General features: G+C 33.9%; 1 protein-coding gene and 1 non-coding gene across 4 annotated transcripts; one reads left to right on the forward strand and one right to left on the reverse strand.

Moving 5' to 3' along the window:
• On the reverse strand, positions 2,678 to 2,750 carry TRNAA-UGC. The gene has a single exon. It is a non-coding gene; the product is annotated as a tRNA-Ala (tRNA).
• Positions 7,144 to 21,908, forward strand: LOC105162143 (CBL-interacting serine/threonine-protein kinase 24; the record flags this gene model as incomplete). Of its 3 annotated transcripts, none has more annotated exon segments than XM_020693920.1 (15): positions 7,144 to 7,422; positions 7,837 to 8,049; positions 8,920 to 8,982; positions 9,114 to 9,185; positions 9,579 to 9,686; positions 9,774 to 9,848; positions 9,950 to 10,003; positions 15,207 to 15,332; positions 15,900 to 15,989; positions 19,845 to 19,967; positions 20,154 to 20,273; positions 20,953 to 21,069; positions 21,374 to 21,430; positions 21,526 to 21,600; positions 21,712 to 21,908. In XM_020693920.1, coding segments are annotated over 14 exon segments (1,341 nt in total). In that variant the 5' UTR covers positions 7,144 to 7,422; positions 7,837 to 7,884.

A 21,908-nucleotide genomic window follows, 5' to 3' on the forward strand; every position in this document is an offset into this window, starting at 1 on the left:
AACAAATCTATTCTATGACATCAATATTTAGGACATTTATCTATAGAAGCTTTAAAGCATATTCCTCCGATAAATGTCAAGCAATTGTTTCTTTCATCCCTGTGACGTATGTCATTTTGCTAAGCAGCAAAGATTACCATTCCCAAACAGTGAACATTAGGTTGCCTCTGTTTTTGATTTGGTAGACATTGATATCTAGGCACTTATAAACAACTCACTCCTTCATATAGCTCGTATTTATTAACTATTGTAGATCATTACAACAGATCTACGTAGACCTATCTCATGAAATTTAAGTCCTAGGTTGTTCATCACCTTCGTTCTTTTATTAAAATGGTGCAGACACAATTTGGCAAGACTATCAAGACTATATTGCAGCATGGTATCATTCACTAAAAATCTTGTGTCTACACCCCATAACAAAATGGGGTTGGTAGAACACAAACATAAACACTTGCTTACCATGGCTAGGTCCTTCCTGTTCCAAGTAATCTTAAACCAAAAAACTATGAACAAGATTTTTATGTTAAATATTTTTGTGTATTCATTATTCTCACTTATTATTTGACATTTAGTCTTTAAAATGTAAATTACATAAGCTACTATACTTCAAATATATATTTTTTTTAATTAAGAAAGATTTGAAGTTTAACATAAGGTGCATAATAGTAAACAAGCTTTGTGCATCATATATGTACACACTTGATCCAAAAAACTTAGTCAAAAGGGTAAATGTTCATTTGTTAGTTTTAAAATGCAATTTACCCATGTGATATGTTAAATGAGCAAAAAAAATTTATAATTTATTTTAGAAAATTATCTCCGATGTTTGGGTAAATAAAGCAAATTACCCTCTCATCTAAAGTTGTTAAGTGTGTAATTTGCTTTAATATTTTTTAAAACACAAGAGATTAATTTATTAAAAAAAGTTCATAGGAATTTTTTTTTCTCATTTTATATCATAAGTAGGTAAAATACATTTAACCAATTATTTTAAAAATGTAAATAAGAGATTTGATATAGTTGAAGGGGGTAAAATATATTTAACTTACTACGTGATTAACATAGACTATAGTCTCGATACCTTCATATTAGGGGTGCAAGTGAGTCGAGCTCGAGCGGAGCTCGGCCAAAAAGTTTCAAGCTTGAGCTCGTTGCTCAGTAGTCTAGATCAAACTCGAACTCGAGCTTGCAAGCCGAGCACAAGAGCTCAAACCCATTGCTCATATATTTTTTAAAATTTTTATTCTTTTAGTAAGAATATATTATTTTAATATATAATATTAAGAGATAATTACACTTCCCTCACCTGAACTTTGGTGTAATTACATCTAACACCTCTGAGGTTTGCTTTCGTCTAACAAATAAATCCCTCCATTAATCAAATTCATTGAATTTACTGATATTAACAAAAAAATCAGAAAAACAAATCTATAACCCCTAATTGACTTATTACTGACTTATTGCAGGTTATATAAATCTTTTTACGATCAAATGACCCTTATATGCCTTCATGCGTTAATGTATTTGAATAGGTATATTTTCATCGTTATTAAAGTAGTTTGGTCCAAAAAAAATTATTTGACCTGCAATAAGTCAATAATAAGTCAGTCGAATGTAAATATCAATTTTCGCTCAGTTTTTTTTGTTAATATTAGAAAATTCAGTAGATTTTGACTAACAAGAGTACTTATTTATTAGACGAAAATAAAACTCAAAAGTGCTAGATGTAATTTTCGAAACCACAAGAGATCTCGTGTAATTACACAAAACCTCAGGGGAGGGAGCGTAATTATCCATAGTATTAAATATTAATAATAAAGAGTATTGAAAACATATCTTAATATTTAATCTAATGTTATGAAAATATGACTTCGTAATATTTTTATTATATATCTATTATTAATATAACAATAACATAATTAGTAAAAGTATAATAGAAAATATACATCAAATTATCTAAATACTAACACTTAATTTTGTATAGTTATATATATACCCCAAATTAAAAAATATTAATAAATTCTTAAAAGAATCCAATAATGCTTATAGTATGTGATTTTAAAAATATATTTGTCCCAAATATATTTTTTTTAATAATTGAATTGTATAATATATTAATTTTAATAAATTTAGATAAACATAAGATACTTTTTAAAAGTAAAATTGAAGTGAATGGTCATGAAAATACATTTTTAAAATATGTGATGGAAATTTAAATGTTATATCTTTTAATTCTAAAAAAGAGTTTAAGGCAAGCAATGATTGATCTCATTTTATATATATGTATATATATAATACAATACCAATAAAAAATTTTGATATAATATTATTTATGTATTTTTTTGAATTCGATATAATATTACTTATGTATTTTTTTGATCTAGTATTTTAATTATGTAGTTAAATAAGATAGAGAAAAAACTCGTAAGTACGGATACAAATACTTAGGCTTGAACTCGGCTCATGAAGGAGCTCGAGTTGAGCTTGAAAATTTTCAAGCTTGAATCAAGCTCTTGTCAAGTCCGCTGACAAAGTTTGCGAGCGGCTCTAATCATCTTACATCCCTATTTATATCCAAATTAATAAAATTCGAAAGAAAAAACAGAATCTGGTAAGAATTAATTGAAACTCAATGTCGTGTTGTATCAAAAAGAGAAAAGAAAAAGAATAAGGTTGGAGATGCGGGGGATCGAACCCCGTGCCTCTCGCATGCAAAGCGAGCGCTCTACCATTTGAGCTACATCCCCGAGATGCCCTTATTTACACAGTACTTTAATTTTTATCAGTTCACCCATGAAATGTACACATTTAAGAATACAAGACAAGATTTTACTGTGTGCTCCCATTTTGATTTGTTGCATATACTACCACATGGGTGAAAATAGACCAGAGTCTTGTTGCCATCAGATAGCTTTAATTGTATCCAATTTAATAAATTTATCTTTAGTAGCTAACATGAAAATTCGAACGAAAAAATTGAATTTGATACGAACCAACCGAAGCTCAATGTTGAATCATGAAATACCATATTATTGAGAAACGGCTTGAAATTTTGACTATTCTCTATATTATAAATTATTATAAAAAAAAATATGAGATTTACAACAGTCATGTGACCGTTTCAATATACACAATTTTTGATACATAGTTGTAAGGATAAATTATGCTGACGTCATGTTGGAGATAATATTCATTTCATGAATTTGTAACGGCCTAAGCCGTTTAAACAACCGTGATAATACTGACACATTTCAAAAGCCATTACAACTTGTAATGGTGTTTGTAATTGTCTTTTAAATTAGGAATGCCTAACATTTCTTATAATGTCAGCCATTACAAAAAATGTATAAAAGGCAGGTACAAAGTTTTGAAATTAGAAGACAGTTATAAAACTCGATAATTATTTTCGACCATTACTATTTTCATATGGTTTTTGGCACGCTGTGTAAATTTGGAACGGCCTATTAAAAAAATAAGCGGCCATTACAAGACCCCTGTAAAAAATCATGAGAAAGTGTATGTTGGTCAGTTGTTACTAAAACCATGGGAATATTGTCGGTTGTTTTTGCACATATGTATTACAATAGCCGTTTCAAATGTGTGCATTATAATGGTTATATTTTTTAATGGCTATATTTGTCATTCCACAGCCCGTTACAATGGTCCGTACAAAGTAGCTTATATATATTTGTGTGCAAGAAGTTTTCATTTCATTATATTTGTTGTAAAATTACATTTTAACCCACACACTGTCAATATCTCTCATTTTCGTGTATATACACTTGATAAAGTAGATTGCTTAATTAATTTTTGGGACGTTAACTGCTAATTTCTTGAGTTGGTTGACCAGGTAATAATGACTGATTTGAACCTTTTGTGTTAATTAAATTAATTATAGTTTATTTATTTTAATTTTATAATTTTTTGATCATATATGTTATGTATTTTTAATTAGTGTAATGTAATATATTTATAAATTTAATTATAGGTCAAATTATAAAATTATATATATGTGTAAATATGCAGTTATATATATATATATATATATATTATCATGTTACGACAACTGAGGAGATGGATGTATCATAAGAACCAACCGGGAAGGGCAAGTCTTGCACTGGAGTTTGAGATGGGGTTAAGACTTTAATAGCATGGGTCAAGTATCAGCGTGGATATATGGATGGAGACAAAATTGCTCTTGACGGAAGTGAAAAAATATGAAGTTCAGAACACCTGAAGATGTCAGTTATCACTTGTATATGCTAGGGTTTATGCCAAAATATTATAATTGAACTTCGCATGGTAAGGAGAGAGTGCAGAGTATTACTTTGATGTTGTGATTGTCCCTCTAATGTTGGAGGAACAAACCCCAGCTGCTCATGAGGAGGATAATTATTCACACTGAGTGCTGAACAATAGATGGATTGGGCATAGAGGATGATTTTTTATGTAGTTGGGTCGAGTTATTTTTCTTCTTTTCACGATGGTTTGCCTGATGATGGTATGAGGTCCTGTTCTACTGATGCCAGTCCTAGTTCATATTATTACGGCAATGGCCCTTATGATTATGTATCAGGGTTGGCAGATTGTTCTTACGATGTAATGCATGTTGCCGACTATCCAATGTCGAGATGATATTGATTTTCATGGCGAAGCAGGATGTTGCTAACATTTCCATCACAGCCCCCACAAGCTGGACTTGGAGCAAGAGAGAACAATGCCAGCTTGGCCAATAAACCCAGAAATAAAAAGACTAGACAGACTCTCGGTGAAGATATCTGCGAGTTGTTCCTTGCTACGAACAAAGGAAGGAGCGACAAAACCCAGCTTTTATTGGTTGTGAACGATGTGCCAGTCAATATCCAGATGCTTCGTTTGTTCGTGGAAGACAGGATTAGCCATGATGTGGAGGGCCGCATTGTTATCACAAAACAGAGGAGTATGAGCGAGAACAGGGAGACCAAAATCACGCAGGAGATGGGAAATCCACTGGAGCTTGCAAACTATCGCCCCTATACTGCGATATTTTGAGTCAACTAAGGAACGTGAAATGGTAGCATGTTTCTTAGTTTTCCAAGAAATTAGAACATCACCCAAAAATGCGCAAAAACTAGTGATAGACCAATGTGAATCAAGGCAAGAAGCCCAGTCAACATCACAATAAGCCTAGAGTTGAAGTGAATTAGAGGAAGGGAGAAGAGACCTATGGCAAGTGTTCCATTCAAGTAGAGGATAATGTGCAAGGCCGCCTACCAATGGTTCTCACAGTGCTTTTATTGAATTAGCTAAGTTGTTGTACGTTGTATGAAATGTCCGGCCTAGTGAATCCCAAATACAACAATCTGCCCACTAGTCGTTTGTAAGGTTTAGGGTCTGATAAAACAACTCTCCCAGTTGCACAGAGCTAACACCTTGGGAAAGTAGTGTCGAAATATCATGATGAGGGTTTTATTATTTTCATGCAAAATTTTAGGGATTTAGCTTGTTAACTGATTTTCTTTTATAAACACAAATTAAATTTTTGATAAAATTAAAACAAACCAATTAATCAGATTTTTTCAAGATAATTAAATTATTCAAAATTTAAGAGAGTGATGTAAGTTCCGAACAATGAATCAGGGATTAAGAAGTACATGATTAAAATTAAAAATAAATGATAGTGATAAGACAAATAATATTTTTAAATAGATAATATATATATATGGCGGGAGCGCAATTTATGGCGATTTAAGCAGATGGATCGGACGCCTGTCTCGCTAGCTTTCCTTATTCAAGAGGATGTTCAACAGAGAATACTGAGTGTTACACTACCTCCCTCTGTTAGTTCTTGTGCGCTTTATAGATTATGACGTATCCCTTGGTTTGTCTAGGGAGAAACCACACTTTGAATATTGTTGTATTGTACGATTGTACCATTTACTTAATGAAATTTACATTTATCGAAAAAAAAAAAATACAGTATCCTCTAAAATTTGAATTTGTTTCAGACAAATACAAATTGAATTAATATCCCGATCTTGAAGATAGAACTTTGTATGCATAAGTACTAATTTTGAAAATAAAATATTGTATAGATGATTAGATAGACATGATTTTAATTTTTATAATTTAAATAGACGGAGTTTCTAATAAATGAGATTTTTCATTAATAATTAAAAAAAATTAAATTACAAAAATTTATTATTCAGTTAAAATTGGCTTAATTATGATCAACAATTGTTTTGATATAAATATATATATATATATACATAGATAGATATCAAAAATAAGATTTAAATCATATAAATAACTAGTTTATTCAAATAAAATTAGTGATTCTTTTGGATAAAGATAAATAATTGTACGCTTATCTCAATTTAAATTTAAATAAAAAAAATTACTTGGAAAGCATATATTTTATTATATATACATTTTGAATAATTAATAACTAATTCAATCTTTTAAAACTTAAGTTACCAAAATAAATAAAAAAAGATTTGAACCCAAATTAAATAATTAACTAATTTATTCAAACATGATAAACATAGAAATTTCATAAAAAGTAGCATCTAATTTTGTTATGTGATAAACTAGAATTTAAAGAGACTAGTCAAATGTATATGTGTAACCCCGATCCATTTTGTGGGTCGTGGGATGTTATTATATTTCACAATAATATATTATCTACTGTATAATATATGTTGTTTATATTTTATTTATTTAATATTATTGATGACGATATAATTATTGTAATTGTATTTATTTAATATTAATATATTCTACAGAAATAATTATAAAAATTATTTTAATTAAGAAAAAAAATGTAAGCAACCCCTTTGTGATATCTCAAACAAGCAAATTATCCCTTTATGAAAGAATAAATAGCGATTTACCTTCATATATTTTTTAAAATACAATAATTTATTCATTTATGATTTTTAAAATGAAGCAATTTACCTCCCTGTATAAGGAAGTAAATTGCTTCATTTTAAAAAATATAAATGAGTAAATTGCTATATTTTTTTCATAAAGTATAATGTGCTTATTTTTAATATCACAAGAATAAATTGCTATTCACACTTTTAATTAATAATAGTTGTATCACTTCAAATAAAAATAATCCAAACGAGAACAAGAAGTTAAATTTACATGATGAGTTTTTTATATCAATTGGGAATTTCGTTCGTGTAAAAACAAGGGTGATCAAAAGTTGGAGGATGTACATCACAAATTGGATCATGGGGGACTACTGAATATTCACAATTAGTTGACGACATATGTATATCTTTTTCCTGATTTGATTGGACAAAATTTGTCATTCTCTAGTTCTCTGCATTTGGTTAGGCTTGGTGAAGTTACTGCCGTTGATCGATAATTCAGCTGCAGCTCGGCGATCGGATCTCGTTCTTTGTTTCCGGGTGGTCTAGTTTTGTATAAACGGTATAATTTCCTCTCTTACGTCGCGAATGTTATTGTAGTGTTTTAATTTTCTATCCGATTATTATTGCAATTCTGTTGCTGTTTTTTTTTTTTGCTAATTTTGATGAGGCGGCGGCATCAGCGGCTGAAAATTTCATTTTGTTTTCTTCATGTAATTCTGGGTCTTTTTTCTTTCCGTCATGTGTTGATTTTGGGATAAATTCTCTTGTGTGCGCTGTGATCAATTGGGTTTTAAGGAATTTCGGAGATTGGTTGAAAAACGAGGTCTGCCTGAAAATTTAATTTGTTGTCTTGCTGTGGGTTTCTGTGAGCTAGTGGCTTATGATCATTGCTATTTACCGATTCTTTTTACTTTTGTGCAATGAAGTTCAAGTTAGCTTTTTTGTGCGATGAAGCTGTTCATGTTTGTTCAAGTAGGCAATTTTTGAAACTGCTGTGTGAAATGAGCGTTGTAAATAGAAAATGAAGGCTGTGAAGAGAAAAGTTGGCAAGTATGAGGTTGGAAGAACCATTGGAGAGGGAACTTTCGCAAAAGTTAAGTTTGCACGGAACACGGAGACCGGTGAAAGCGTGGCTATCAAAGTCTTGGCCAAGAGTACTATTCTCAAACACAAAATGGTTGATCAGGTATTACTTTATTTCTTTTTTTGGCTATGGTCACCAAGTTTCCTTTGTCCTATTTTTGTGAATTCTTCTATTTGGGGTAAAAGGGACTTATATTATGGTTGGATCTGCATGAATTTGTTGTTTATCTTCGTAAGTGTTAATAACGTTTCATAGCAGCAGTAAATAAATTATCAGTTCACATTGTTCATTGTTTTGGTTACATAACTAATTGGACATGGATTACAGAGGTAATATATGTTCCCTAAGAGTAAGGCTGCTTCTTCTTATTCATCCTTTGAAGAAGTTCACTAAAATCTGCTGAAGTCCAAAGAGGTTTTGACAAATGGGAATTGATAACTTTTCATTCTTTATGTGAAGTATCAAGCAATACAATGGTAAGGTAATAATAGCTGAAATTCATATGGAACAACTGAAATTTCAAGGTACCCATGCCAGATTGCCATGAATAGCTGACACATCCCTTGGGTGTAAAAGAAAATGTCTTCTTCTTCCATTTCAACTTACTTAATTTGTGGATTACACATCTCCCATATATTCTGGATTTTTCCTTTTTTAGATTTTGGGTTCGAACTATAAGATTCGTTTAAAAGTCGAGAGGCTGCACACACTATAGCCTTGTTTAGGTGGCACAAACATTATGAAGCAGTGGTCTACTATTTCAAACACAGAAAGTTCATGATAAAGTCTGCATTCCTAGCAAGTAAGAAAACTCTTACTTTATGGTATTATGATGGTGAAGCTATGGTATTCCTTTAAATCTGGATCCCATTATACTATTGTGTGATGTACTTTAGAATCAGGTTTTCTCTGTTATTTTGAATTTTTCCTTCTATATCAAGTCTCTACTAACTTATTTAAGTTGGTCACCAGATAAAACGAGAAATTTCCATAATGAAAATTGTCAGACATCCTTGCATAGTCCGACTGCATGAGGTATGGTTAAGCTGCTTATAATGTATTTAGAATGATTTAGAAGTTCACTTGAATATCTGTTTTGCCATAGTTCTTTCAATGAGGATCTGCTGTTTTTTCTTGCTGAAATTTCATTTTCGTCTGCTCTCTAGGTTTTAGCCGGCCAAGCAAAAATATACATAGTCCTTGAGTTTGTGACTGGAGGAGAACTTTTTGATAAAATTGTAAGTACTTTAATAAAGTGTCTTTTCTTATTTAATTATTGATAGTGAGTATTGCCGCCATTTATTATGACAGGGAAAATAGAAAAGCATTCATTTACCTTGATATAAATCTGAAACACTACTCAATAGTGTGGACTTATTTATTATGTGGGTTGTCTTTGTACTTGAATGAGGATATAAGGTAAGGAAGGGTACTGAGCAGATGCATTTGCGAGCAAACATTTCTATACATGTGTATATCTGTGCCCATAGCCTTACGATCATAGAGAAACTATGATTGAAGTACCATCACCAACATATCCACCACAAACATTTTAAGGTAGAATCTTTATGTGTGGTTCTTTTATGACTATATCATGACTGGCTGCCCTTCATGTATTTCTGGATGCTCAGGTTCATCATGGCAGGCTTTCTGAGAATGAATCAAGAAGATACTTTCAACAACTCATTGATGCAGTTTCGCACTGCCACAGCAAGGGCGTGTATCACCGTGACTTAAAGGTGTTGGACAGTCCTTAATGATGATTGAGTTTGGTAACCATTACTTTTCTCAGGATCCTAATTGTGACTGATAAACTGTATGTATAGCCTGAAAACCTGCTGCTTGATTCTGAAGGAAACTTGAAGGTTTCTGATTTTGGACTGAGTGCATTGCCTCAAAAAGTAAGCACATTACATTTCGAATTAGATGTTTCCAGTTACTTTGGGGTGATAAATTCACTGTGTTTGCATTTTTTCTCATCTTTACTAAATCCAATGTCCAGGGAGTTGATCTTCTTCATACAACTTGCGGGACTCCTAATTACGTTGCACCTGAGGTATGATTTTCATTACATGCTATAAGTTTGATACGACTTATTTAAGCAACGCACACAGCTTTCTTTTCTGCATTAATTTTCTGATTTTCTTAGGACGTGAATGGTCATTTGGTTATTTTCAAAGTTCTTATGTCCTTGTGGGAAGCCATAAACCAAATTTATTTGAGTAGAGCACCTTAGAGTGCATGCTATTTTTGGAAAAGTTATTGTGCACAGTTTAGCCTTTAAGTCCTTTTCTTTTGCCCCTCTTTTTTGCGGGTAAGATAATTGTATTGAAACACATAAAAGCCAAGCAAGTACATTAATCCTAGGCACTTAGGCAGCGGTCCCAAGAAGCAGATTTAATCATTCCCAACTCTAGTAAGAAATTACACAAGAGCACTTGAGAGGTGATTCCAAATGCCATTAAATGTCAAGTTCCACTGCATAACCAATATTCAGTTTGCGATCTTGGTGGAAATTTGAGCAGAAGTAGTCTGCATCTAACCAAATGAACGTTTTCTAATAGATCCTAGATTAATGTAAATACTTTTGTAGTATCTCTAAGTTCTTTCTTGCAAATGCAATAAACTTCTCGAAATAACAATCTAATATCGGATGCTGGAGACTACTGTGCCAGCAGAAGTCCCCATCCACTATGCAGTTTGATCCCAAAATATATCTTGCCATAGGATACAATAAATACATAATAATAATGATCTTCCAGATTCTGAAAGCAAACAGGCATGAGAAAAGCAAGTGGTCATGATCCTCAACATTGCATCCATAGAAGACAACAATGTTTCTTGTGTACTCAACTTGGGAAGCACAACAACAAAAAATATATGGGTGTCATTGGATTGCTTTAGCGAACCAGACAATTGAATTGGCAACGAGCAATAGGTTGATTAGATCTAAGAAATCCCAAACATTACTCACACTAAAAGGCTCATAATCCCAAAGAGACCAAAGAACTTTGTCTTGATAGATTCGATAACGGTGGTAATAAGGAAATGAATTAGAATTATAATCAACAAGAGGATACAAATCCATAGGCCATGTCCAATTACTCCCATGGATAAAGGATGGGCCTGTTGGAGATTGAGAAATATAAGAGACTGCTAGGAAGCTAATTATCCACCAGAAAAATGTGTCAGTCTAGAGCCAAATTTAAAGCAATATCAGACCTCTTCTTTGAGCTTAAGAATTTTCAGCCATGCCCAGAGCAACTACTTGGTGGTTCGACAATCCAAAAATCTCTATATTTCAAGGATCTAGCTCTACCCGTTTCTCCATATGGGCTTTGAGTCCTTAGATAGAATACGCCGAATGTGTCTAGCAATTGATGCTTTATTCCCCTCAGGTCAGTTTTAAGTCCAGGTTCTCCTCCTTCTGAAGACAATAAACTCTAACCGATGCAACTTTGCCACTAGAATTACGAGATCTCCCCTGAAAAATGATTTCAAGATACTGTAAATGTTACTAGAAATGTTTTCTGTAAGGATAAAGATAATAAAACAGGTTGAACCAGTTGAATACTTCTACTTTAAGATGGGATTTGATAGTCCATGATCTAATTCTTGCATTAAGTATGTCCATCAACGAGGCTTTGTAGTAGATGTCTTTGAGCTTAGAACTGATCAATGGAACACCAAGATATCTCATGGAGAGACTCAGAGAGTACTTCCTGAGAAGTAAAAGATGCCAGAGATGTCTTCCATGATTGGAAGGGTTACCCCAAAAGTAAATCTCATACTTTGAGCAATTAAGAATAAATCATGAATTGCTGGTAAAATTTGAACTATTATAGCAGTCTTATCAAATACATCGAGTGGCAAAAGTTACAGTTTCAGAGAACAAAAGCAGTCCTCTGACTTCTCATTAACAAGAAGATTGTCAAGCTTGTTGTGAATTCTATTCTCAACATTGTGGCTCTAAACCAGGTGAGATTTAGGGCAATTGATTTCAGATCATCCAGGCAAGCATTGTTCAAGCAATTGTTTAGGCCATGCATAGAGTCTGAAAAGTGTGGAGTGATTTTCAATATCCTTCCATATTGATCTTTTTAAGTACACATGACTCAAACCATACACAGAAAGAGGCAACAAAAGTGATATTCTTATGAATTACTTTGTCTCTACAATGAATAATTTGATCAATCATGTCAAGTACCTACAAATAGTCATATCCCAAGAGACTACAATTCTTCCAAGAACGTTCCAGTTATGATTAGCGTGATTCCACTCACCAAAAGTTTTTTTCCCGCAGTAGGATCGTAATTAGCAAGAGACACGAGTCGCAAGGACTCCAACAAGTGCCATCCTATGTTTATTGATTAAGCTCTTTATAGCATTTTGCTTCAAGAAACTGTTGAAGCTCCTAAAAGGGCAGCAAACCAGAGGGTGACAACAAGGTGATTGAGTATAGAATTAAGAAGATCCCAAACCCCCCAATAAAGGAGGTTTGAAGAAAGTTTGAGAAGAGTTGTAGAACTGTTAAGATGCGCCGGAATCTGGGGTAATCATTAATTTGACAGAGTTACAAGTGAAAACTTGTAACTTTAGGATCCTTTTGGACAGGTGAAAGAGTATGGAGATTATTTGCGGAATAAGATACCAACTTTTCAGTGTACACCGTAGCTATTGGTCTGAAAGCTGAAAGAAACAAGATTACCACGGGTTCTACTGTTATCAAGTTTATCTGAATCACAACCACCATGATTTAGACCAGAAATAGGGCATGATAATGGTAGCAGTGCGAAAATCTATAGAAGGATCACAGGCACCAGGGCAATCAGAATTCCACAATTTTCTGGGTCATCTGTAGTACAATCCCGATGATTTGGGCTAAAGGGAAAATGATATGCTGTAGAGATATTTTCATCAGAACCAGGAGAAAGATTCATTACCATGTTACACCCCTTAGGATACTTGAAGGAACAATCCTCCTCATTGTGGCCAAAAACCTCAAAGAAAAGACACAATTTGGGTTTTCATTGATAATCCACATCAGTTTCACTAAAGTGGACTTCCGCACTTAATCAAGCACAGCTAATTCTTTGCTGATTTTCAGTGGGATGTGAATCTTTAGAGAGAGAAATTCTGGGGTGTCATCATTGGAGGATTAGAGGTCTACCGCAAAAAGCCAAGGACCTGCCTCTAGAAAGATTTGCAGCTTGATTATTGTGAAAGAAAAAGAAACCCCGATCATAAGCCAGTACTTCAATCAAACCAGTAGAAACCCAAATACTGGTGGCCATCAACGAAGGAAGTTTTTGCTCAATGTAATATCCAACAAGATGACCACCAAGGATCTACCTTTTCTATGACTTCTACAGGAAGAACAAACAATTTCCCAACATTGATTTCCGCTTCAATGAATCCCAAATTAAAGGAAGGTTTGGGACAAGAATCTGGAGCTTTTCTTTAAGGATCAGAGTGGGGACATAGGATTTTCCATACTACCATCTTTTAAGGAAACTTTTAGGTGTCTGATTTTGATCAAATCTAGAATGAGATCTTCACGTTCAAGAGTTTACCATTCCCAGGATTCAACCACGGCAGGAAGCGTCACGGCTATTTGTGATGGCATCTCCATGAGAACTTCTTTCTGCTCCATGACCAGAGGTAACATTAATGACCATTGGAGAAAGCTCTGCAATTTGCTTTCTCGAACTTGCATTTTCAGCAACTAGGCTCTTGGAATTGTTGAATTGAGTCACAGGGCAACTAGGTTGGACCAACTGGAATTGGTGTGAATCTCACCAATACTTGGACCCAAAGAAAAATTTGTGTTAGGAGCTAAAAGGTCAGAGCAAGATGCGGGGAAGGATCCATAAAGAAGAGAAGGTGGTGGGGCAGAGAGGGGGTAGGAGGAAAATGAGACGCATTTTACCCAAATTCAACATAATAGTCTTAATTAGTTTTGCAGACAATTACTAATTGCAGAAGATACCTCTGTAAATATGCAAGTTTAAAACAATTGTCTATTGCACATCACTGCAGACTGCAGAGGTTGAGCTGCTAATCTTTGTATGCTGATAATTTTGTTAGTCATTTAACATCTGGAATCAAATCCAAGTGCTCAACTTTTTAGTTGTCCTACCTTCTTTTGTCTGCCACTGACTTTATCTTACTTTCTTTTGTGCTATATTGGTTGCAGAGACTAGTGCCATGATGCCAATCGCTCTCTCTCTCTCTCTCCCTTTCATAATATGTACATCTATGGTGACATGTGCTTTTATACACACACGTACTGCTGTCATTTAACCTACCACCTTTACGCCACCATCTGGGAAAGGCTATTATACTGAGAACTACTGGTTTTTCCCCTAAATGTCGGCTGTAGTTTCATTTTTGGAAAACTAATTTCGAAAATATGTTTTTTGTTATGTTAAATAGTTTATGTTGACAAATTTATACATTTGTTTTACCATTATTATTTTGCTAACAGGTTCTCTCGTGGGTTTCCACTTTTTACCGCATATGATAAAAGAAGTACTATGTTACCTAGTCTGATTAATTTGTACTTGCTGTTTCTAATATGTAAATGTGCAATGCCTTTTTGATTTTTATATAGATGAAATGATAAAGAGATAACGGTTTCTTTAATATGTGACAGATAATGTATTTTGAAATAGACCCATTTCAAAACTTTATAATGAAAGGGGATACAGTCAACTGCTAGCTTGAATCCACAACTCAACTATTGCTAACTTATGCAGTAATATGAATGTAAATGATCTCATTTTTCCCTGTTAAACTTTTATGGAAGATATAGTTAGCACATATCATTCAGCAGAACTTGTAACTCAATATAGAGTGTCTAGGATTTATCCCTCTGGTTTTACAAGCATTTGCTGTTTGTTTTATCTGCTGTATCCAACAAATGAATGTTGTGACTTGTGGATGTTGTGGCAGGGTGAGAAATGTTGGTTTATAAGTAAGCCTATTCAGATAAATTGATTAACTAATTTGTTCTCTGATAGATATGATGTTCCGCTTGTTGCAACTTTGTCCAATTGTATTTATATGGCCAGCAAAAATAATCCATTGTTCTATTGATCATCAAATTATTTGCAAGAAGCAGTTTGTTTTTTCTTATGTTTGCTACAAAATTTCGTAATCAGTAGCTTGTACATCTTTTGTTATTTTATCTGCTGTCCTTGGAGAAAAAACATGTTTCCTTTGTTGATATCTTAGTGTCTTGTATCTAATATCTTTAGGTACTAAGCCACCGAGGTTATGATGGTGCTACTGCTGATATTTGGTCATGCGGCGTGATCCTTTTTGTTTTGATGGCAGGATATCTACCATTTGAGGAGATAGACCTTCTGTCCTTGTATAACAAGGTTAATATCTTCATCCTTACCTTTTGAATGTTGCACATGTTTTATATGTGGGCATGGATCTGTATCATGGATCTTAAAATTCATTTGCTTACATCTGAAAACATTATATTTTGGAAGCTTCGCTCATTTCCTTGTTCAAGTAGGATTTAAGGTTTTTCATTTAAGTAACTCCAATCTTACCTTATTCCTGACATTCTAAAGATTTTTAACATTTATACTTTGCATGTAAGCTTTACAGTAGCTCCCTTTGTATGTTTAGTAGTCTTGCATTTCGGGACTTTAAGTCCATTCTAGACGCACAACATTGGCACAAGCTGCAAAAAGATGATATGTGTTATGGATACTGCCCTGAACTGAATAGGATGAGCTACCACCTGGAAACTGAGTTCTACATTGTGTGCCAGTGTCATTGTGCGTGCTCTCTGTTTTCAGGCATTTAATAGCATGCCTTGATAATCTGTTAGTTTCATATGCATTTCATTGACATTGTTCAACCTTCCTCTAGAATTGCTGTTATAAGCTACTCTGGTCGCATTAAAATGTTCTCATCGCTTTGTTGTTGCACAGATCAACGCTGCACAGTTTTCATGTCCATTTTGGTTTTCTCCAGCTGCAGCATCATTGATTCATAAAATCCTTGACCCGAATCCTGAAACTGTGAGTACAAAAACCATGATCTATCTAAATGTTTACAGGCCGTGGAATCTATTTATCTCTTTATTTGGCATTCTCTCAAGCATTACACTGTTTTAATTTTCTTTGTTCCAAATGTCCGCTTCAAGTCTCCACTTCTTTGTCTTATTTTGCCTTGTGAAATTACTAATAGCATGATTAGTGGAGGTGTGAGCTTTACATAGATGGAATGTTTGATGTGTGGAATCACCAGAGTAACCACAACCATGATGAAACCATGGAATATCAAATGATGACAAACAATTAAAAAAATCGATTTGCTTCTAGAATGTTTGATGCTGAAATATTAATATCTGATCTGGTTTGTTTGAATGACAATGTAAGCATTGCAGCGTTTGCAAATTATGAAATATAACATAGGACTAATGCCAGAGTTTCAAAAATAAAATTATGTAATGTCCTTACTTCTTAGGGTAATGAAGGAAATCTAGCTTTAGTAATACTTGTGCTCGAAATCTGGAAAATTTTAAGTACTTTACTCTAAATCTCTCCAATACAGAGTTTGAGAGCACAATACCAGATGACATTAACCTCGTCATACGGTATCAATGTGATCGCATTACAAGAAAAAAGCAGGGAATTTTTAACATGAATAGGTGTCTGCTATTCGTGTTATTTCTTATAAAAGCATCATTCGATCATTAGAGTCGAGAAACTTAAATTTGTTTGAAATTGCTTGATAAAATCCAGCCTGGTTTGTGATATATTTAAGGAAAGCTGGATCCATTATGAGATACTATTTTTTTTGAATTTCTAAGTGAGAAAGTATGTCTGCCATGTCCTCGGCCCTCCAGTTGAGCAAGCAACAAGTTAGTTGAATGATAGAATTGAGTCAACATCTATTACAAATTCATTTTGCAGCTTTCATCATTGAGAATCATATGGAGACTCTTTTTGGAGCTTAACTTCTATTAAGAGGAAGACTGAGAAACTATTGTGCTTGGTTCAGGAAGAAGACAGAAAGTTTCTCATTTATATTAAGAGTTGAGGAAGATGTCTTTCTTCATACATAATGTCTTTTATTTTAAATGATATAAACTGTGTTAAAAAAGTTTTGGAATTATTTCTTTCTTTAATAGAAAGAAAACAAACAAGGAATCAGTTTTCCTAGATATCATTTTTGCACTTTCATTTTCCTCAAGAAATTCAAGATTGGACTAAATTATGGATATAATTCAGCCTGGAAGCCAATCAGAGCGGTTAGAGCCATAACTCACTTGATTTTATGCTAGAAGTATTGCATTTGGCCGCTTATGTTGAATCCATCAGCTCTGCTATTCATCTTGTAACCCTAATATTAGACCTAGCATTTCCCAGTTTGTTGAGAATAAGATATAGTAAGTCGAACCAAACTAATTATGTATTATCTCAATCATTCATCAAAAACTAAAGCCTGCTTGCTCCTGTCATTTAAGAAGTGGTCATTTGCGGCAGTTTAGTCCTTTAGTAGCATTGTTACCATGCTAATCGTTATACTTCTTGCTGGTTGCTTTATGTTCTTAGATTGCTTCCCCTTGGACTAATCCATTCATATAGATAATTAGTTACAGTTATTAGGATTAATATGAAAAATGTAAGTGCTTCAGAATTGTTTTTATCCAGGTAAAAAATTGCAATTTTATACGAAGATCATCATACATTAATTTTAATTCATATTGAAGATATTCAGCACGATACAGTTAGATATCTTAGTGCATCTCTCTAATGAAACTCGATAGTTACCTCAATCATGTTGCAGAAAGATCTAGGAAGAGTATAGGACGGAGCTAGGACCATTTAGCAGGAACATGATATGAATATTATGGTATGTAATTCAATAATTAGATCAAAGGATCGTAGATTAGCTATGAATAATTCTCTCAATAGCTGAATTTCTTTATCCTATTTTGTAAGAATTAGTAATGCAATCTTGAATTTTAAAATTGTAAAGTTTAAAATCGAGAAGGTATTGACAGAGAATTACTTTTTGAAATTTTATTTCTGACATTCTATGTGGTTCCGTGTAGCAGTAGATGATTGAGGCAATTTCTGTTAATATGTTCTTCGGGACCGCATGACATCTCAAATTTCATGATTAGAGACCTGTATGTTTATTTGCTTATGAAGAACACGCTAATCTAATCCACATAGGGTTGTCAATATAGTACAAGATTGCCAATTAGCTCTATTTGGTACTAGATCTATTGGGTCTTTTGCCAAATTTTTTGGAATAATAGCAAAACATCCCTTGAGATTTAGTTTAATTAATGTTACATCCTCAAGTTTTTGGAATTGTATCCACTTCCTATGGACTAATAGCCTTTAGCAAACTCTATCATTTTCCATGAAATAGCCTTTTTGCCCTGTGGATGGCAAGAATTTGCCCTTGAGGTTTAGTCAAATTAAAAGACCTCCTTCAGGTTTTATTAAATAACAGCTATCATCCTTGAGAATTTTTAGTTCACGATTAGATTACTTGTTTATCCAAGAAAAACAACAAATATCCTATACATTTGAAGACATTTTTAAATATGCAGAAAGCAAAATATCTAGAATGAAATGTAGGTTTGTAACACTGCACTTGAATTTAGAGCTAGGCTTCAAACCGTCGCGTCCTCTCCATCATCACTCGCCAAAATAATGCTCCGTGTCAAGACTAAGAAATCAATTAACATCGCAAAGTGGGGCTCTTGGCATAATAGTAGATAAGTTGCTCATGTTATGGCGGCAACTACCTGATGATGCTTGTTAATCTAGAATGGTGAAAGACCGAGAAAATACAATATAGGAGACATGTCAAACTAATTTTTCAAGTACTATAATATGTTACTTTAGATAATCTAGACATTCTTTAACTTTGGTGTGGAACATAATTGAAAATTAAATTGCAATGCGACTTAGTTTAAACTCTAACTTCAAAGGGGATTTAAGTATTAGACAAACTTCAAGGGTGGTATTTATTTAGTTGGAAGAACTTCAAGGGGGTGAAAACTTCCCATCTTTTATACTTTAATGATGTAGAAACTAGAATTGCATTTTCAATATAGTTTTGGCTGACATCAACTTCTCAACTTTTTCCTTACGGAGGATAATGGCCGGTTATATGGGAGAAAAATAAGCATCATCTGATGTGGATGTAATGTTCTATAAACCCAAGAGAATCTACCTAGTAGCTAGACTAAATCTTTGGAGAGGCTGTAACTATCTTCAATTATTTAGATGCACTTGGTGGATCCAGATCCAAACTTGATGGGTCCATTTTGGACCTAATCACAGAAGTACAGCTATTTACAATTTGTAGTTTGCGTGATTATAAATTATTTAGCTTAGAGTTATACGCATTAGAGAATGAAATGTCACATAAGCTCGTACATGTAGTATCCTGATAAGATAGGATCTAATTGATTCGCAATCCAAATTGGAGACATTTTGGATCCACAAATGATGCATCAATTAAGTGTAAGTTTGTTATATTCATTGGAAAATTTGATATAATATAATTTATATAAATAACCTGATAAATAGTCTGTTGTTATATTATTCGATTAGATGTATGCATCTTGGACGCACCAATGGCTCTTCTTTATCCCGATCCGTTTGGATTCATACCCGAACTCAATCTGGTCCACCCATTTGTCATCCTACATCTACAGTTCTTGGTATTTGTCCATTTCATTTCATCCTTCTGAAACTTCTGGAATATTCTGCAACTCTTCCATTAACAAGATTCTCATGTTTTGTGGGAAAAAAGTTCTGGTGTTCCATCTTGATCCATATAGATCTTAACTATATCATGTTTGGATGGGCTTAGTCATTTTGACTAAAACAGTATCTTTGCAGCGAATTAAAATTGAAGGCATAAAAAAAGACCCATGGTTCCAGAAAAATTATGTGCCTGTCAGACCTAGAGAAGATGAAGTGGTGAATCTGGATGATGTTCGTGCCGTTTTTGATGACATTGAGGTTGGATCTTGTTCTGCTTGGATGATTTAATGCTTGCGTAGCTTCAGTGTTTTAAGCTATCATTTGCTCTATAGCTGTTGCTTCCCATTTCTAACTAAAATGCTTGCAGAGAAAGAAAATAATTCTCTCTGTGCCGATTCATTTTCTCTTCATTCTACATAATATTTCTGTTCGTTGAAAGTGCAGGACAAATACGTGAATGAGGAACCTGAGAATAATGGCAATGGCCCTCTGATAATGAATGCATTTGAGATGATTACACTTTCTCAAGGGTTAAATTTGTCAGCCTTGTTTGACAGGCGGCAGGTATGGTGATATAACTATGATATGACACCAATGATATGAATCTGTATGTAGGAATGGGTTTCTGAATCTGACTGTTAGGTAGACAGTTCAGAAAAAACTAGCTTTGTCCCGCATGGCTGTGAGATAGAATATTTAATGCTCCTCTTTGAGCCATCCTTCATGTAGCCACCTCCATACTGAATAAAAACATTAAAAAAGCTTCTTGTTGCTATTTTCTTGTGGAAGATGGTATGTATGCCAACCTAAATCCGTTGGAATGCGTTGAAAAATAGAATTAAACTACCCTGTGCTAACATTTATGGCATGCACATTAAACTAAATAAAAATATAGCTTTTGTGTCCAGGCTGCTCAGAGCTTTAATGCCAGTAATCATATCTTCTTTTAGAGAAGTCTCTCTAAATGTGCAGTGTTTTCTTGACCCATGCACAAGAAATCAGCCATACAGTCACCATAGCTTCAAGTCATTTTGTACGCCCAAATCACCATTCAAGTAATCACTAGTCGTGTTTTATTTGGAGGCATTACTCCCATTCTCGAATCACCATTCGTTGATATGATATCCGCCAATTTTATATGGTGTCAAGTGTTTTTTTCTTTCTTTCTTTCTTTATCCTCCTTCCACAGGGTAAACCTCTTTTTGTTATCTGGATGTTAGAATCTATCTATGCCTATATACAGGATTATGTCAAAAGGCAGACTCGGTTTGTTTCTCGACAACCTGCAAAAGTTATAGTCGCTGCAATTGAGGCAGCTGGACAATCATTGGGACTCAAGGTTCACACACGCAATTACAAGGTCTACTTTTCCCTCAAATTCTCTGATGAAATGCTATAACAATTAACCAGTGTTCCATTTTTGTCTGCTGACTAGAAGAGATTACTCAGATGAAGTATCGAATTCCTCTTTTTCCTTTCTTTTCTTCTGTGTGTGTTCTTAAGAGAAGCCTTGAATTTGATACTTTGACTATCTTGTATCTGTTGTATTACCCATTATGCTACTTGATGGGCTTAGCACTAAATTATCTGCGATTAAGATCTGGTCTAGGATTAGATTTCTTCAATCAGGGCAGCTAATTCTTTCCAATGACTATGTTTAACAGACAAGACTTGAAGGTGTATCTGCTAATAGGGCAGGTCAGTTTGCTGTCGTGCTAGAGGTAAGTTTTAACTTTCAATTTACTGTACCTTGCCAAACTTCTGCAATTTCTAGTTCTCGTACCACACAACTGATTCTCCTATTTATACTTCGAAGGTTTTTGAAGTCGCTCCATCCCTTTTTATGGTGGATGTTCGTAAGGCAGCTGGAGACACCCTCGAATACCACAAGGTCTACTTGCATTACATTCTAATCTAACTTGTGACGCAAAATTCAGTGATGTATATGATACTCCAGTATGATCAACTGCTTACTGTCTTTTTTTCCGACTTTTTGCTGCAGTTCTACAAGAATTTCTGTGCTATGCTTGATCACATCATTTGGAGACCAAAGGAAGCCACGCCAGGTTCGGCTTTGCTTAGAACAATGACTTGCTGATCCAGTTCTAGGGTATGAAGCAAATCAGTCGGTGTAGCAGTGCCAAGTACATGTTTTAGGTGAAGGGGTTGTGCCCTTTTTGGTGTGCTATGTATAACTTG

The sequence above is a fragment of the Sesamum indicum genome, linkage group LG5 (assembly GCF_000512975.1).
Source record: "Sesamum indicum cultivar Zhongzhi No. 13 linkage group LG5, S_indicum_v1.0, whole genome shotgun sequence".
In the NCBI taxonomy this organism is placed as follows: Eukaryota; Viridiplantae; Streptophyta; class Magnoliopsida; order Lamiales; family Pedaliaceae; genus Sesamum; species Sesamum indicum.